Source organism: Mesitornis unicolor, unplaced genomic scaffold (genome assembly GCF_000695765.1).
Source record: "Mesitornis unicolor isolate BGI_N332 unplaced genomic scaffold, ASM69576v1 scaffold5816, whole genome shotgun sequence".
Classification (NCBI taxonomy): domain Eukaryota; kingdom Metazoa; phylum Chordata; class Aves; order Mesitornithiformes; family Mesitornithidae; genus Mesitornis; species Mesitornis unicolor.
Window position 1 is genome coordinate 68965 of NW_010192977.1, and position 19305 is coordinate 88269.

The 19305-nt window shown below is 46.2% G+C and overlaps 1 protein-coding gene across 4 annotated transcripts in view; it reads right to left on the reverse strand.

Moving 5' to 3' along the window:
• The window catches only part of LOC104542849 (NT-3 growth factor receptor), a 203914-nt gene that overhangs the window by 30057 nt on the left and 154552 nt on the right, over positions 1-19305 (reverse strand). For all 4 annotated transcript variants that reach the window (XM_010187304.1, XM_010187308.1, XM_010187307.1 and 1 more), the window contains 3 exons: positions 10279-10409; positions 6247-6419; positions 628-871 (listed from right to left, as the gene is read on the reverse strand). In XM_010187304.1, the coding sequence (XP_010185606.1) occupies positions 628-871; positions 6247-6419; positions 10279-10409 (548 nt within the window). The remainder of the gene's footprint in view (positions 1-627; positions 872-6246; positions 6420-10278; positions 10410-19305) is intronic.

Sequence of the window (19305 nt, forward strand, 5' to 3'; positions counted from 1 at the left end):
TGAGTCTGTGCCCAGAGGTGAGTACAGAATTGGCCTCTGTGCTAAACCCAGGCATTTTTATCTAGTTGCTTCCTGAACAGCTTTAATGACAGGCCCTCAGCAACCTACCTCTGGCAAATTATTCCATTGTCTAAATGATGACCCTGCTGGAAAAAAAGTGTTTTGAGGTCGAACCTAAATTGCCTCTTATTTCCTCTTCCATATTTTATGCACTTATCAGTCAGTCTTTCAGTTGCCTTTTCTCTAGGTCCCTCTATTAAGTTTCTTTAATCTAACACCAGAGGTCACAGCCTGTAGTCTTTGTCATTTCGTTGGATTACCTTTAATTTATCTATGTCTTCAAAAATGAGGGAGTAAAAATAGGAAGGAAGGAAGAATGGAATGACCTCAGAGCCATCTCAAAGCATGTGGCTGTGTGCTGGGGTATCACAGACTGCTGTGTGTGGGCATCTGCATGGCCAGGACTGAAAGGAGTGAGGACAGTGGTTCAGGGATGCCTGATTGACACCTGTGTTCATGCTTCAGCCAGGGAGTAAACAAAGAAGTAAGCCCGAGAGCTCCAAAAACTGTAACATTTCCTAGTCTCCCTTTGTTCTGAGCATCAGACTGCTGCTGGAGCTGCCTTACCCTGTAGTAATCAGTGCTGTAGACATCTCTTGACATCCCAAAGTCTCCAATCTTCACCAGCAGGTTGGCTCCGACCAAGCAGTTCCTGGTGGCCAGGTCTCTATGGACAAAGTGCTGGGAGGCAAGGTACACCATTCCAGAGGCGATCTGGCTAGCGATGTGGAGCATCTGAGATAGCCCTAGCTCCCCTTTGGCTTGTCGAGGCTGCCCATCCACGAGGATCATAGCATCTGGGCCATGCGCCCTATAGGGAGGAAGAAGCAAAACGCATCGAGTTGGGTCTCAAAAGTGACCAGGAGATAGGAATCCCACACGGTCGCTGTTCCTGTTGGGGTGGGGACTATCTCCCAACTCTGAACAGTGAGGATGTACACACATCTCCAGTGGAAAGAGAAAAAGAAAAGCTTAAGAGACCAGGAGGTTAGGGGGACATTTGATGGGTGAGTGGGTGCCATACGTCCTTCTCCTACCCTTACTCTTTTGCAAACAACCTCTTACAGCCACAGATGCCAGGATAGAGGGACCATTGGCTTGATGCAATATGGACATTCTTCTCTGGCAAGACGTATGCAAAACTAATGAGCCTTCAAATATTTACACGTGTGGTCCAGTTAATTCTTACACCTTGGAAACCTTCCTAGAGGTATCACCTCCTTTTCTTCCACAGCCATCATACTCTTACTAACTAGTCTCTTTATTAATCCCAGACAGACTCCTCTATTTCCTCCAAACACCATAGCACCAAATAACCTCACCCTGAACAATACTAATACAGCCAGAGATCATGTAAAAGGTTTCAGAGGAACACCAGCAGCTTCATCCCTGGAAAATACCTTTTATACTCTAAGTTATCCCAGAGGTACAATACCCACGGGTATTGTAAATTGTGAAGGTACAAGCAGAGGTACAAAGGTTAGACCTGGATGTCAGCAGATCCAGAGAACACCCTGGACAACAAAAGGAAATATTTTGCTGAGCCAAGTGCATTGTAAATGCAGGACTGAAGGTCAGTCTCATTCCTGTCCTGTCCCCTTTTCAGTCCCCTCCCTGGCTGTGTACCAAGCCTGTCTTTGCCATGCCCCCTCTGTGATGTCTCTTCCCCAGGTAGAGCTCACCCTGTGGTAGCCTGTGTGAAGGTGGAATAACAAAAGCCCTCATATTTAGGGAAAAGCAAGCGATTTTGCTGTGACCTTCCTCCTTGTGACTAAGATACAGTACAGCATTTCCTCCGAGGCTTTCATACTGTTCTCTTTGAAATGATTCTTGGCATTTTACCCCTGTCATCAGCAGTAACCCCATGGAGAGCTAGCAAATTGAAATTGCACATACAGAGCTTTCCCTCCTTCTTGACACGGGACTGAACAACCCACAACAACATCCAAACTGTTCCTCTCCTTTGTCTCTGTTTTCTAATGGCTCTGTTGGGCTTGGGGGTGCACCAACGGATTAGCATCCAGGTGTTTGGTGTTACCACCCTTCAGCTACCTCCTGCTGCTCTGCCACTGGGAACACGGCTCTGAAGGTCACCTCCTGGTAGAAAGGACAGCAGGAGGAGGAGAGGAACTCCAGAAACAAGTGCTGAGGAGGCAGGAGTGGGTTGTGGGGAGCCATGAGTGAGTGATGCTGCAGTGAACGTGGTATGGGTTGGCTGGGAGCTGCACCGTGGGTGGCAGTGCTGGAGCTGCTGGGGGCATCTCAGAGGCTTCTGGGCACAGTGAAAGCAGCAGCACAGTGTAGGAACCGCTGGGGACAAGGAGGACCTGCAGAGGATTGTGTGCAGAAATGACTGCTTGATGACTTATTTACACAGCCCACAGACAGGTTTACCCCAGGAAATTACCTGGTGGTGACAACAGATGTCAATACAGGTGATACTGAGCCAGGACTGAGCATGTTAGCTAAAAACAGCAAAGCAGGACAAACAATACCTTCTAAAACTGTGCTGGACAGTCTGTGCCAGTCACACCTTGCTGTTACACCATATTTAGCTGCAGCTGATACCTGTTGTCATCAAAGGTAAACATTCCTATGTGAGATATATTACTATCTCATTACTGCCATCTTTTTCAAATACAATAATGGCCCCCAAACAAATGTCTGTGTTGGAAGGGAACGGGTGATGTTTAAAAATGGTCAACCAACTTTATTTCACTGGCTCTTTTTACATCCTACTATATAGGACACATCTCGGTATGTCCGATATAATACATATACCTCCCTGCCTCCCTTTCTCCATCCCATGCAGGTATAGTCCAGAAGTCAACACATTTCTGAGAATAAATGGAGGGATATCTGTACATTTAGTTGCATCAAGAAGCCTGCAGGGAACACAAGAGCTCATCTCTTCTTGGGGAAAGGGGTTTAATTCAGCTTTACAGAGAAGCCATGAGACTGGGTGGATCCCCTGTTAAATAACTTGGTTTTGAGGGGTTTTTTTCTACTATAGAGTGATGGAGGGTTTTGTCAGTCTGAGGAGGAAAACCACCCCTCTGGCTGCATGCTTCCTCTGCTGGAATGCCTCTTTCTGTCCCAAGACAGTCCAGGAAGGACTGACACAACACCACCAGAACTATGCAACTTTTCTAACAAAATCTATCGCCTTTTTGGGTTAACAGCAAACCACAACAGTGTACTGTAGACTGCAGAGAGGGTTTGTAATGGCAGCATGCAAACATCCTTACGTTAAAATTGCTGCTGCCATAGACAGAAAACAAAAGCTAGAAAACCAGTGACAGAAGGGAAGGGAGGAAGTGATGGGGAGCAGCAATGCCTGTATTTCTCCACAGCAGGATCTTTGCACTATCCCTTTTCTATCAGTCAGGACATCACAGTTGCTGTCTCCCCTGGTGCAGAGAGCAGGGTAAGTTGTTGCACCACCAGCAATGGTCCTACACACAGGGCACCTGGGAGGTGTGTAAAGCCATCCGAGTACCTGCCACCTCTAGCTCAGCTGGTAGGAGTTGGTCCTAGTGCTTCCTCTTGCCACACCAGTTAATTTTACAGACCACTTCTTTCCTGGGAAGCCCACAAAGGCCCAGCAACACTTAGGGGAATTTATGTATTGTGCTTTTCTCAAGGAAACTGGGTCTAAAGTGAGCCTCTTCCATTTTACTGCTTTTCCAATTTCTGCAGTTAAACTAGGAAAAGCCCATCTGAGTTTCTCTTACAGACTCCCAGAGCCCCTGGCCTCCAGTGCCTGTCAGGACCTGTCTGCTGCTTTGGGCTGGGCAAATCATGCCACAATACAAGCTGCTGCAACAGGGATGCCAGGTGCTCCTGCACCACCTTACAGCTTTCATCCCTCACTATTGCCACTGTGAGGATAGCAGAGAGCTGATCTGACAAACAAAGCCCAAGACTCATTTTCCATATGCCACTTTACGCGTTTTGTTGGGTATAAGCTCTCTTGTCCCAAAAAAACAGCTTCCTTTGGGACACAAAGGGATTTCACTGCCTACTGTACATCAAGATGCAGAGAAGGGAGTTCATAGCTGCTGGAGGAGGAAAAGCTGGCAGCTAAATGCAGCTGGACTATGTGAGACTGCTGTCCAGGGGACCACACATATGGAAAGTTCATTTTCATTCATAAAGGCCAAAGATAACACAACAACAAGCTTTATTCTCCAGTGACAACGGGACAGGCCCTGGCCTCCCAGGGCAGCAGTGTTTCCCAAACGTATCCCAGGGCAGGGTTGGGACATGGGGAGGAGGGCGCACATGGCTTCAGCACAATACCAGCCTCAGGAGCACACTGTTGTGTGGAGCAGTTACAGAAGGCATCGGCAGTGGGCACAAGACATCCCTCTGAGACAGCAGGAGAGCCTTGGTTGGGCTACGCTGTTTGGTAGGTCAATCAGAGCACTGAAGAAGGCTATACCTCAGCTGTAATGTCTACCTCCTGTAAGGAGAAAAAGGTTGCTGGTTCTGCCAGGTAAAAAGATGGGCCAGTTTGCTGCTCTTTCTTGTGAAGCACTTCAAGAACACGGTCTCTCATGCTCTCTTGCAGACTGCCTTTCTCCAGCCGTGAGGCTGAGGCGTTGTCCTTAACACTGCATCTCCAATCTGCGCTAAAATGCTGTTTCAGCCCAATTCACGATTTCATGCCGGTGGGCAGAGTTCAATCTGCTGCTGCTGGGAAGCTGCTGAGCCCCTGCATGACAGGATACCATAAAAGAGGGTGCCAGGGTAACCAAGGCTGCTTCCTTTTGAATGTGGGTTTGAGGAGCTCTGCTAAGCTAGTGTAGCATCAGCCTTCACTCATCCTACCTGGTCAAGGGTGTCACCTATCCTGGGTTTGAGACAGGGACTAAGCTATAAAATCACATTCAGTCTACTCACAACTATGCCAAAATGAGGAGGGAAACCGATGTGGGGATGTTCCATGCCCTGCAAATGCCCCAAGGGAGCTGCAGACTGGTTGGCACTGCTTGGCAGAGGAAAGAAGAAACCTTTGAGGTCCTTCCTCATTGCTTTTTTGGCATAGGTGATTGCTTAGAAATGAAAACCTTTGGGAAGGACCTGTGTTTCCTGGTCAGAAGCTGTCTGCGATGGTGGGAAAATAATTACCTAGTGTCTCCCAACCCCAGATCTAGGCCTGCTGTGCTCAGGCTTCTTGTTCCTGCTGCAATCATGTTCACACTTAGCAGTCAAAACAGGAAAATATCAAGGGTCCAATTTTCTAAATACTGGGAAATAAAACTACTAATTATTTCAAGAGGTAAGTACCACTCCACTTGCATGCAGGTTTCAGAACATAATTTCTGTACCGTGGGAGAACTGCACCACAAACACCCTCCCACAGTTGCTCCCTGCCCCTTGCCGCTGGCAGATTCAGGGTACACAAATGATCTGCCTCACGCTGATGAAATGGTTGAATGATGACTGGGGGAGGTTACAGCAATTTGCATCTCTCTAGAGGCAGGGAAGGCAATTACAGCACTTCGTCAGGCCTTGCCTAGCTTCTTGAACAGCCTGGTGCCACAAGTTACAATGGTTTGTACCTCAGTCAGCATCTCCGTTTGATGAATCTTAGAGGACAAGGATGAGAGATGGACTCCACAGGCACTGCCACAGCATTTCTAAGCTCTAAATATGGGAACGAGAACTAGAGATCAGTAAATGTCCAGGATACCAATCAGAACAAGGACTCCAGCAAGTTTCCCAAAGGAATATTTTGGTTCTGGTGCTATTAGGGACATGGGGAGTGATGGTTGGCAGCTCTCCTGCTTCAGCAGGGCATGGCTTTGCTGGGTGGATGGGAATCGGAGCTGCTGACAACCACGGTTTCACATCCTACCCCCGTAGGGCAGAAAGGGATTGCAGCTACACTTCCTGCAATTCAAACACGCGAGGGTGGGAGAAGACAAGTCTGGTTTCTCTAGCTCACAGGACCCACCCCCCCGGGACTACATAAGAGGAAAAGTTGAGGTAGGGCTAATAAAGCACCAAATCTGGTGAGGACCATCACCTCCTACAAGCCGTCCTTGGAACAACTGGCTCTCCTTACCCAGCCCACCAGCATCCACGTGGCAGTGGTGTCACTGGCACACCACAGATCTATAGATCTATCTACAAGCCACACCGACAGTACAGCAACTCCTGTGCCCTCCTCTCACGTACCTCAGGAACTTGTTCAGGTCCCCATGCTTCATGTACTCAAAGACCATGATGAGTGGGTCGCCGTCACCACACACGCCGTAAAACTTGACGATGTGCTCATGCTGCAGATTGGTGAGCAGCTCTGCTTCCCTCTGGAAATCCTTGCGGGCTGCCAAGGTGGGATCTTTCAGCGCCTGAAAGAAGGGGCACAGACACACACAAGGTGAGCTCAGGTTAGGGGCAAAGCCAAAACAAACAGGTTGCAGCATTGCAGAGGAGCAGATGAAGAACCACTGCCACCGGCTCAGTTGCACTGGGTAGGTGCCAGTGGTACCACCTCGGCATTTCGTTGACGTAGTTACCATCCCAGCGGCTTTCCCAACTCATTTCCCAGGCAGCAGCAAACATGCCTCAGAGGGTAATAGCTTCCAATTATTCCCAACTTGGGCAGGATTTGTACTGGTGACCTAGGGGTGAATGGCTTCATATCTCATTATTATTAAATTCCTGAACCAGCCAGTCCTTGCTATCTGTCTTTTATTTTGAAATAGCTGACTACACTGCCTTTATTCAGAAGATGGATTTGCCTGGCTGTGCAGTTATTGTGTGGATTTTTCAAACTGCCTCTGAAGAAGGACACTGTCAAGTCTTTTCTCATAATTTTTAAAATCATGTTTTATTCCCTGCTGTTTATAACAGCTCCCTTGGCAGACTGATGCTGAAATTGGTATCCTTACTGAGAATACCTTATCTTCCACATTGCCATGGCATGGTAGCTTGCAGGCTCCAGGTTGTACGTACCAGCCTGACATGCTGGTTACCATGCAGTTGCATTGGACAGCTAGTTTGAGGAGTGTGTTGTCATCCCAAGGCATCAAGGGAGGCCTCTTCCACGAGCACTTCAAAAAAAGTTGGGAGTTTAGAACATTTGACAAGATGGGATGGCCAAGAGAATCGGCACGGTCTTTGCAAACGTGAAAATGAAGAGACAATTCTGGTTTTGACTTGCTGAGTCTCAGTTATATTCTCCCCATCCTCCAGGACTGTTTAGTACAAGTTCTAGCTTTAACCCTGCAGCCTAACAGGAGCCGAAGAGGATTCAAGGCCACTTGCTTCAGTTACCCCCAGGTTCAACCTGATGTGCACTTCAGTGGTGGGGAACATAGGCAGCTCTCCCACAGATACACCTGCCCCTGTCTCCTCACACCTCGAATCTCCCCGTGCTGACAGGAGAGGTGGCATCAGCGGGTGCAGGCTCCAATTGATGTGCAAAAAGGGATGTGAAGCATCAGAAAGCTGTGCACAGAGGAAGGGGTCAAATATGCTGCTAATGCACCTCTGACGGGTTCATGACACCTCTGGGTGTGATCTGTGCACAGTGAAGCAGTGAGTGCTCCAGAGCAGCTGCTTTTCTCCTTGGAGCAGATCTCCTGCGAAGTTTTTACCCAAGCCTCAGGACACTGTCTCATCTCCTTCTGCCCCCAAACTGCTCATCACATGGCATAATTTTATTTAAATTCTATATCCCCTGGGATAGCTTGACTAGAGATATTTAGATGGATGTTAGTAACACTGTGCAGATGGCAAAGCATCCATCCTTATCTCAGGAACCCAATTACTTTTAGTCATTTAATATCTTCATAATGTCGATGCTACCCTATTTTTCCCCAGGAAAACAGTCTTCTCCCACCACTCTTTTCTCCCCCTTTCTCCTGTAGCAGCATGTAATATTTCAAGCTGAGTTTAGGCTTCCCTGCCTTCACACGCAGTCATTTCCACAAGGTGTTAGGACTGTAACTGTGTAAATATCACACACTAAAAAAAAAAAGAAGATATTAAAAAACCTACATTACTAACGTTGCATAGCCGAGCATTTAGAAATAAGGGAAACAGGAGCTGGAAGTGGTGGAACAGGGCAAGAAGACCAGGACCAGAGGAAGAGATAGGATATCTCAGCAAAACTACTGAAATGCCTCTCCTAGGAAGGTTTGGGGTAGATTGTATTTGTGCCTCCATCACACAATTTCGCTCAGCATTTGCAGGTTGCAGCCGTTGTCACAAAATGTCAGTTGTTACAATATTACCTGGGAAACTCCTTCTCATGCAGCATCAGGGCCAGGTTTGCACAGGGTTTAGTGCAGCAGCAGGACTCAAAGCAGGTTTGGTACCTGCTGTTCGAAAGGCTATAAAGGCAGGTCAGTAACACCATCCTCCACCAAAGTGGCTCCTTTCAGCTCAGTTTCCCTGCTTATCCATGTGCCCTCTGGAAAATGGGGATGGTACAACCCCAGCAGTTCACTGGAAGGCTGTGAAAAAGGAGTGCACTCACATCCAGGGCGCTCTCAGACACGGGAGCAACCATCACAATGAAGCAGTCCATAGAGCAATGACAAATATGTGTTCAGAGGACATGCCCTGAATACCAGCCCCTCCAGCATTTCTAGTACTTGTCTTTGTAATCTCAACACTCTTCGCTGAATATAGGTTTTGTGCATTTCTTAGGATGTTTTTAGAAGCGAGCTGAATAAAACAGGAAGCTTGTCCATGCCATCACATCAAAACTCAGCTTATCTGTGGAGCTGCAATCTTTAGATCTGCTGAAAATCGGACTCCATGTAACCGAGTGAGTAACACAGCCACTTTATTTGGCCCAGGGAGGGGGTGCCCAAGCAGAAGCAGACTCCGGGCTGTGGACCCAGGGCTGCAGTGACTGGGGATGCAGTTCTCAGCCTCTGTCAGGAGCATGAAATCTTCAGAAAAAAGTAGCCAAACCTCAACTTAATATGTAAAGCCTTTTTTTCTTCCCTTTTTTTTTCTCCCTAAGACTTATAATGTGGCCCAAATTAGAGGGATTTTTCCCTGCCCCTCTCCAGAGCTGGCAAGAAACCACATTGCAAGGCCCTGCTCTGATGCTGGATCTGTATGATCTTGCGGGATGAAAGGCACTCTGGAGATGTAAGCTCTTAGTAGCAATTAACAGAAACAAGTTCGGATGCTGTTTCTGCCTACATGCAAATGAAATTCAGCAGAGACTTGAGAGACAGGATGGCATAAGGGATGGCCGACACTGACAGGCAGGTACCAGTCATATAATCAGGCAATTAATCAGATGAGGAGCTGCGCTAACTCAGCTTTAACCACTCTCAGAGGTGAAAGGTGCAGTCTTGCAGTTCACAACCAGAGCATAAGGGGACAAAAAAAGGCTTGAACTGCCAATGATTAAAACAACTCAAGTAACTGGATGCCTCCAGCATCCTAGAGAGAGTGCTGGAACCTTTTTTCCTGCAGAGCATCGGTTCAAATGCAGATCTTCTTCCAAGGAGTTAGGAAGCAGCAATTAACTTCCACTCCAGTGTGCCTGCCAACTGGAGCCACTTGAGAGGAGAGCACATTTCTGCTCTGAGCGGTCTCCTCTGCCCAGAACCACGCTGATGGGGCACAGCTTACATGAGGACCCTCGCAAGGACACAAACAGCACAGCACAAGCCAAGCTGAACTTGTGTTGGCTCAAAATCACCAAAACAGGAGCAATCTGTGGCTCAGCAAGCAGGAGCTGAGTGGAGTTGAGCTCGGTTGCTTTGCCCATCTTGCAGCAAATTGATTCCAGCAAATTGCTAGTCGTGCTTAGCTTTTAAGCGCTCATTTTTGCTGAGATCTTTTTTGTTGTTGTTGTTTCAGCTTCTGCATGTCCCACAAAGTGAAAAAATCCAGAAAGAGAAGAGCCCCAGCCCCTCGCAGAAGGAAGGTGGACTCCACACTGTGCCGCTGCAGCTGCACAGCAGCTTACGGCTTCCAGACCAGCATCTCCTCCGCGTCTGTCTCCTGGCTGCGCAGGCAGGAAGAGAGGCTTTGGCACTGGCAAGAACAGACGACCTTGAAGCGAAACACTGAAACTTTGTGTGACTAAGTGGATTTATCACAATCTCCGGCATCAGATAAATCTCCACCCCTGGCCCCCAGCCCTCCCCTGCTTCTCTTTCCCACACAGGCTCATCCAGGCCCTCTTCGCTGGCCAGTCCCTGCCACACTCTGTCATTCGCCCTTGGGATTTACCTTCACTGCCACCAGCATTTTGTCATTGGTGGGGCTGAGGTTGTAACACTCGGCCAAGAACACCTTCCCAAAGGCACCTTCTCCCAGCTCCCTCTTCAAAACGATGTCTCTCCTCTTAATATGCTGGACATCTGTTGGAGGGAGGGGAGGAAGAGGGAGAGGGTTGAGGGAAGAATGAATCAGGGTTAATTCAGGGAATGGAAAAACAACTAATTCAATTTTCTAACAAGCTGCAAAGGATCTGAAATTGCTTTGCAAAAATATCTACAGGGATACTTTTACCCGCCCCCAGAATGCAGCCATCTCTGGGATGGAGTTAGTCTCATGCAAAACATCTGCAAGGAAAGTACTTGAGATTTATCATGTTTTCACTACAAGCTCACACCAAGCTTGTCCTCAGGGAGAGGAACCTTTGGGGCAAAATCTGCTACTAAGACCTGAATCTCTTTGGAATGATCTTGCAAATAATTCATCTCCTGTGAGGCCTAGCAAAGGTCATATATTTTCGATGCCAGGCCAGGCGAGATTAGAAAGTCCTGTTGAGTTTTACATTTCAGTTGGGATCAGTTTAAACCCAAACTCAGACCAATTTTTGAGGCTGAACCATGGCAAGTCAAAATGTTCCCAAGGAGAGGAGGACCACTGACCCCCATGCACCTTAGGGCACGAGCAGGAGTTGGTTGGACATGCCAAGTGCTGCCCCTCAACGAGACACTGACCCTGCAGCCATCTCCTGCGTGACTGTTCCTTCAGAAACAAGGTCAGCCCAGGATAAAGTCATCAGCACAACAGACAAACTCAACCCGTTAGTTTCAATGATCCTTTCCACTGACATTTAGGATGGTGAGGACTGACAGAGAATAGCAACCAAGGTTTCAGGAGGAATAAAAGAGCGATAGCTAATAATTTAACAAAGGTGAAGAGGTCTATGAAGATTGGTCTGCTCAGCTAACTGGGTTCATAGGGGCTAGATCTACCCAGGTTCTAGGCACCTGCAAGGGCAGGTCTCCCTGCTCTCTTCTGAGGATGACACTAGGGCACAGCTACTTGCTGCCGAAGCATGTTTCAGCCACCACAGCACCAAGAGAGCTCCTCTAGCAATATGAAGAGGCCTTTTTTTAATGCCTGGAATGAACTGTGGAAGCAACTACAGACACACAGCCACCATAGCATTGTCTGGAGACACAGAAACTGCCCTTTACTGGAGCTTACTGCCTCCCTCAGAACTGTGAAAGCACAGACCACCCCCAGCTTCAAACTGATGGTCACAGCAGAGCAGTGAGAGCTACACACTCTTCTCCAGTCTTGGTGAGCAAAAACTTATGCATTAATGGTGGCCTCAAGCAGAGGCAGTAGATGGGACAGTGTCCCCTTCCCACTCCTACCCTGGGGCATTCGTAACTTGGCCCTACATCTGTTTGCTCACAAACTGGTCTGCTTTTGAGTCTTTTTCCATATCTCTTCCATGTGCCACAGGATATGTACAGGTATGCACACCTCAGCTTAGATGCATTTCCACTGGGGCACTGCAGATGCAGGCGGTGGAGGTGGCTAACACTGGGTTTCAATGTGCCACCAGCTCCTACCACCTAGGCATCACATTGACCCACGGAAACACGTGCCCCACAACAACATAGGTACCACTTAACACATCAAAAAGCCAATGCATTGGAAGACTAACATCCTAATGGCTTTCACACAAATAACTTTCTTAATTAGGAGCTCACATGCAGGTTTAAGGAGCTGCAATCGCTGGCCCTTTGGCTTGTTTGGGAAGATGGATGCTGCGAGATTGCATAAGCAATGGGCCTTGTAATGAATGATGTCTCTGTAGAGAATTCCCATTGACCTTCTCATTAATTGTTCAATAGTCTGAAAAGTGTTAGTTACCAATATTAATAATATTAGTAACATTAAGGCACAGGACAGTAGGGCATATCCAAAATCACTTTGGTTTTAAATCTGCAGTGACAGCCAGGGAGAACAAATCACATGTGGACTTTGCCTTCTCCACCTGGTTTAGTTGAGTGTTTAAGGAGTACCTTGAGAAATCTGAAATATTATGTGTTGAAAAGTTAAGTGATGCACTTGGGTGAGGAAAGTCCTAATCTAAGAAAAGCTCAAATGGCACCAATTTACTTAACAGAGTAGGGAAACGGGTTTTTTCCCCTCTTTCTCTTGGCAAGCATTTCTATAGCACTCATCACTACAGTACCTAGGATTTGCTGTATTGACAAACCATGTATTTGCATTCTTGGTCTCCTAAATAGCAGCAGTCAAGAAAGCTGCAGGGAAATAATCTTGTATTAAGAGGAGCCCAAGGACAATTTAAAAAACTCAGAATCCCAACAGAAATGTAGCAATTGCAATCTGATTGCTCCACTTGATGTGACATAAAGTTAAAAACGAAATTGTCTCAGAATAACCAGTCATGCTATTTGACATTATTTACACTTCCGATAAGTAAGTGTAGAGAACTGAAACAAACCTCGCGTTCTGAACTCCCCAGGGTCTCGCCCAATATTTTCAGCTCCCAATCTTTTCCCAACAACAACTTAATAAACGATCAGACATTTCTGAAAGCTGGCACCCAGACTGTGTAATTATGTCTACATTATTAAAATAATATCCCATCTGTCTTCAAGACCAGATTTTGCAGCAAGTTGTTAGGGTCACCTGAGAGACTTCAGAGAAAATTTATAAAAAGAATTAAAGGAGATACTGTGGCAGACAGAGCTGAAGTGAGGGAGGAGCAATTCTTTTCAGGTAGTGGATTCACGTAGCACTGCTGGATTTAAAGCAAACTGGATGGTTATGAAAAAAAAGGGTTCATGAAGTTAAGCAATTTGACAGCAACTGGACTATCTTAATATAGAGTGAGAAAAGTCCTTTTGGTGATCGCAATTTCTCTGAACCTTGAATGGCCATAAATTTTGCTTCATAGTATTTTAGGCACAAATGGAATAATAAGTGAGGTATAATAAATAGCTTTTTCACATGTTATAGGCTTAAAATACTGAAGTTTACATCAAATTCTTCCATTCACAGTGAGACCAGCAATACAATTAATTCTATGTTACTATTAAACATGGGCTTTAAACATAAAGCAATGACAAACTGCCCTGGCATTGTGCGAATGGCTGTGCTACTGTGCTAACCTTGCACCTCTTTGCTCATCTGTCCTGGCAGTAACTCATGAGGAAGGCCGAGTAGCCACGCAAGATGCTGCACTGCAAGGGCACCTAGGAGGTTCATCTGCATGAATCTGTTTACCTCCTCCCGGAGAAAGCTGAGCCCCGTCTGATAAACAGCTGGTGTTTATTTGTTTTAGACAGGCAGCAGTGTGCTAATCTGTCTCGGCTGTGTTGCAGTCAGCCCTGCCGACAAGGTGTATGCAAACCATCTTCCCGTAAGTGCCACGCTCCTTTTTTTTTTCTCTCCCTCCTGTACCATTAACTTATAAAAACAAGCCAACAAGACAACTCAGAAGAAGAATCTACACAGGAGCCACAGCAAGACCTGACAGCAAAATAACCAGACTTGACAGCATGACGGGAACTCATTCAAGGCTGTGCTGTATCTGCAGGAAGGATGTGAGCACACAACACTGAAGTAATTCCAGTTTTAAACAAAACATCTTGCAGCCCTTGTTTTGGGTTTACTGTGTTGCTGCGTGACACAGAAGGAGAGTTGGGAAGACTCCTCACCTTCCTTCATGCCCATCAAGATTTAATGCATGGAGAATGTGTTTCAAGCTCTTGCCTTTGCTGTTGTCCTGAATAGTACATGAACCACATCAGAAAACACCCAAACTGCAGCTGGTTGGAAATGTCTCTCAATTTCAGGTCAATGATGGCAGCACGTGGGTAAGCAAGAGCATTAGCAAAATGGTAAGTCTGGGACACCACACTCACCTTTACAAATTGCCTCCAGAGCAGAAAGCTTTCCTTTTATCTAGAAAAGTCAAGGCAGAAGGATTGTAACTTTGAATCCGCAATGGGATCTCACCTAACCTCCTCTGAACCTTCCGCAGGACAGCCGACTTGATCTATGCTTAAAGTGCACTCAGTTAGAAAAGTGGCTGTCTAAAAACAGCAACTTCTTCCTCCCCATATTGGCTCCCATGTGTCTCTTAGTCATGTCTGCTTCTCTTCTCGACACAAACATATTCCAGTTTTCTAATGTTGCCAACCCACCACAGCCATGGGATGCAGGGAAAGAAGAAGAGGGAACAAGATTAATCCTGCTTTTCTTATACATCAATCTACCATGTCCTGATGGGTCACTTCTGCACTGGCTCCTGGGATGGAGCCTGAAAAAGCCAGAACATCTTAGTTTAAATCGCTTATTCAATGACTCTAAACCCATCTTTTATACTCATATTGCAGAATCTCTCTTGCTTGTGACAAGGTGAAGGCAAAAAACCCTGACGCAATCTCCAAATCCCAGGTAGAGCATACAGAGCTGGTAACAGATTGTGTGCAATGAAAACACCCTTTTCCTAATAACCACCACATTTCAATCACATGAGCAGAAATCAGAAAGTTGTATGGGTACATTTCATGAATCTAATTTTCCAATTATTGTCTCATTTCCAAATCAGTCCTTAGGGTCAGCTGAGGAAGAGGTGGGTTCAATGACACTGCAAATTCTACATTTCACATTCCCATCACATCCAGCATTCTTAAAACCACGTTTTGATAATGCTCTTGAAGCCTGGATGCACATGATGAAGCATCTGGACACAAATTACTACAGTGGGAGGTAAACAGACAAATCAAACTCCAAACTGAGTGAACCACAAGCAGTGCCAGTACTTAAGTTACAGAAAAATGCAAAACTACTTATTAAGCTGAAATTCAGGTCTGAAATTAATTGCTCATATCTCCTTCTTTTAAACTCCCAAAGAGTGGTCTACCTGGTTGCTGTATTTCTAGTGGGTTTCCTGTCATTGGACTCTTAATTCACCAACAACATGTAGTTCACTGGCAAAACAGAGCAAACCTATGGAAATTTTTCCTTTTACTTTTGCCACTCTCTTTATCAATGGCTTTCTTTTCTAGCCTAGAAAAGACCAATATCCATTTTCTATCAGTTTCTTTTCTCCTCTACACACATGTTTTCCCTACATTTCCTGCACCTCTCCATCACCAGCTCCTCCCTCCCTTAGCTTTGTCACTTCATGCCTTCTCTTCTCTCTTTTCTTCTTTATTTCTTGCCCTTCTTGCTGTACAATCCCTGTTTTAAAATTGTCTTCCTTTAGATGTGTTTCTAGGGTATCCTGATTTGAGTCTGATCCTGGGTTGTTTGTGGTAATGGCCTTGATTTTCATAAGCCTCTAAAGCCTCATTTGCATCAACAGCACTTTATAAATGATAACAACAATGACATTTTTCAGTAGCAGCTGAGTCATTTGCTGTAGCAACTAATTTATGCCAAAGAATTGTCTCTTTTCTTTATAGATAAGTTGTCCATGGACAGGTAGCGAAGTTCTCAGTTAGTCAATATGATTCATTCACTTCTTTCTTGACTCACTGCTAAAATAATTCTTATGAATAAATCCTGCATAGCTTCCCTGCTCAGTGACAATTAAAATCAAATAAACAAAGCTTACAGTTTACACTGGAAATCTTGTCATTGAGACATGTAACTACCAAACAGAGTGCCTTTCATGTCAGGCAGTCAATTGCAACCTGGACGTCAACCAAACAAGTTGATGAGTTACCCGATGTACCTGATCAGAGCAAAGTGTGCACATCGGGTAGAACCAGATCAAAAAGCCTTGCCGCTGGAGGGCTGATAAGTCATTCTCTCACAGACTTGTCTCATAGCGAGAGAAGATAATGCACAGCCTAACCGCACAGAGTCTGAGTCTCCCTCCTGGCCCGCTGCAAATCCATCAGCGTCAATGCAGGATATTGATTTCAATTGGGGACTGCTGTGAAGTACACATAAACAAAGGGAGCATCAGTCCCGTATCATTTAAAAAATAGGGACATAAACAAGCTGTTTCTTATCTCTGTCTGGACTCCAGGTAGGTAGCCCTCTACTTCTGGTGGCTTTTCTCCCAGCTCTGACATGAGCCACCTCTGGGAAGAGGCCCGGATAATGCTTTGGTGGCTCGGCACTATGCCCAGACACTGGTTCTTTGCCAAGTTCCTCTGTTAAGTCACCCTTCAAGGCCCCAGGTTCAAAAAAACTGTGATTATAAGCACCAAGCAATTCTGACTGTCCTTTCAAAAAGACCCCAAATCATGGAGGTTTTATGTAAAGTGTATCTGAATTTCTGGGAACTTGGTGGAGCAGGCACTGTCCTTGGCTGAGCCACCTGGGCTCCAAAACATGGGTACACCAAGGTTCTTCCCATTCCCTTCTTCTTGCCCTGGACAAGACTATCTCACTCAGACTTTTCTCTTGACTTTGAGGGTAGTATTTCAATCTTACTAACTCTGCATGACATCTCTCATAGACATTTGTGTTTGTTCACACAGAAAAATACATAGACAGACTTTCTCATATCATCCATCCATCTCTCCTTTGGCCCTGATGGAAACAGCCTGAAATTCAAAGAATGCTCTTGTTTTTACTGTGTTACCCCACTCTTTACATCCCTTCTCAGGCTTTTATATCTCCAGCAAATCAATATATGTCATTAGCTTCATAGACTCTCTTCAGACTGTTTTTCACCTCCCGTACCTTAGCAAGATTCTGGCAACTTACTTCCAGGCACAGCCCCTGGTGCCTGACTATATACTACATTATCAAACAGTTGTGATCATATTCCTTCATAAAGACCGTAAAATACAACGACTTTGTGTTTCTGCAGTTCTTTGCATTTTCTTACCACCCCCTTCATTCCTTGAGAGCAGCTGCAAGGCACAAGTGCAGGTCCCAGATGAGAAGGAGACATTACTGCCCAGCTGACCCAGCAGACCTGACGCTAATGCACTACATGCTGCTAAATGAATCTTGGTAACAAACAGGCCTTGATACATCTATCTGGATAATCTGGGCTGAAAGAAAAATTACTCAGGAATACCAATCTGCACCAGGAGCTGACGCTCAGGCTCAAGAAAACAGGAGAACAAAAGAGCAACCTCTGCAAGCCAGAAAATACCTTATATTCACCACTTCCAAGCATACCTCCAGCAACCCGGACATCATCCACTCCTCTGGCTTTTGCTGCTGCAGTAGCAGGTGGAGAACAAGCCCTGACCCAAAGGGCTGCCTTTCACTTGCCAGCAAACTCCAGCCAGCCTGGATACAAGGGAGAGCTGCGTTTCTGCAAAGCAGCCCCGAGCTCCACAGCGTGATTTGATTATCGGCACGGAGCCACTGGATTAGCACCCACTGAGCTGCCTAACTTCAGCTGCTGCATCTCTGCTGAAACACCAGCTCCGGTATCAGCCACACAGCAACAGCCAGCAAGGACAGCCTATGTGTACAGTGCACTCGGAGCTAAAGGTGAGCATAAAGGGAGCGTGGATGTGTGCATGTGTAAAGGAGCTGAGAGAACGGCAAAGTGCAATGACTCCTTAAACTAACAACTCATCAGATTGCCAGACTCTTTCACCACATCACACTGAGAACCATTTGGAAGCAGGTGACATAACCAGGTGTGACATTCCTGCAAAGTTTAAACCCAAACTAAAGCAAATCCTCATTTTCTTCATGAATAAAATCTGAAAAATAATGTTAGAATGTGTTTGCACCACCGCAGAATTACTTTTTAAGCAAAAACTTCTGATACAGCTTAAAACTCCTATTAAAACAAAACACGATTTCAAGACGTTCCCATCCATTTCAGTCCCATAAAGCTGAGTACAAACCACCTGATAATTATTTTATAAAGAGAGCAATAAAAAGTGTCCCGTGGCTACTGGGTGCTGAGCAGTCTCAGCTGGGATGCACAACACCACAGAGCCCTGCCAAAGCACAGCCATCCTGGGGAGATCCCAAAGAAGAGGAGCTACACCAAGAGGAAGGCTTCTGCATATCAACCCCAGCAAATGTTTGTCAATGACTACAGCAACAAAAACAGCAGCCTCCAGCACATCTGGACCTTGCACAGCAGCAGCTCTGGCCTTCAAGACAGCATCCACCTTCTCCTCATTTTGCAGGTTTATGACTTACTGAAATTACTAAAGCAAGAGCTCACTGTATCAACAAGACTCTTCCTTGACCCAAGAAGGTAAATCCTTTCACCTATGCTGTTGTCAATGGTTAAAATGTCCTTTAGTATGCAGACCTGGAAGACTTCCCAAAGGAAATCTAATGTTCACAAGGCTCCCTGCAGCCACTGGGGTTGGGGTTCAGGAGCAGCATGCAGCTGTAAGCAGGTTCCCAGTTGCACCCAGACCCCCATGCAGCAGCAGCATTAGTGCAGAGGATCTCCACCTCTGCCCAATCTGCTTGTGCCTGAGACTCACATCAAGATCCCACCAGGTTAGGACAGGCACTCTGGTTCCTCTCACTGCTGCAACCTCTGCAGAGCCTGTGTTCACGTTTGCCCCATGCCTGCTCATGCCTCTGTGTGCACCAATTCCTCCTCAGCTCCTAAACTTCAGCTGGCTCTCAAGAGAGCACAGAACACTGCTAATCAAAACCTTATCACCATTCCAGACAAAAGCCTTAAAACCAGACCAAATATTCCCATAATCTCCCTCACTCTCTCAAGTAATTTCTGGCTGCAAAGCCAAACTGCCGCTTCAGCACTCTCCTTGGACATCCAGCATCAACTTCACATCCTGAGGGGGACACTCAGGCTCTGCCTTTTATATACAAGGGTTCACTACACAACCAGACTCTTCTGAGCAAGACTAAACCCAACAGGAACCTGGTAGAGGAGCATCTGGAGTGGGCTGCAGAGGTCTTTACACTAGCTGAAATGCCCAAGAGCCCATGGCAATGTATCACAAAAGGGTCTCTACACAAAGCAGTGTCCTCATCAGTTCACTGGTACGCTCCAGTAGCTCCTGGAAACAGGGATTGGGATTCTTGGCCAGGTGGAAGGAAAAGGGACAGAGA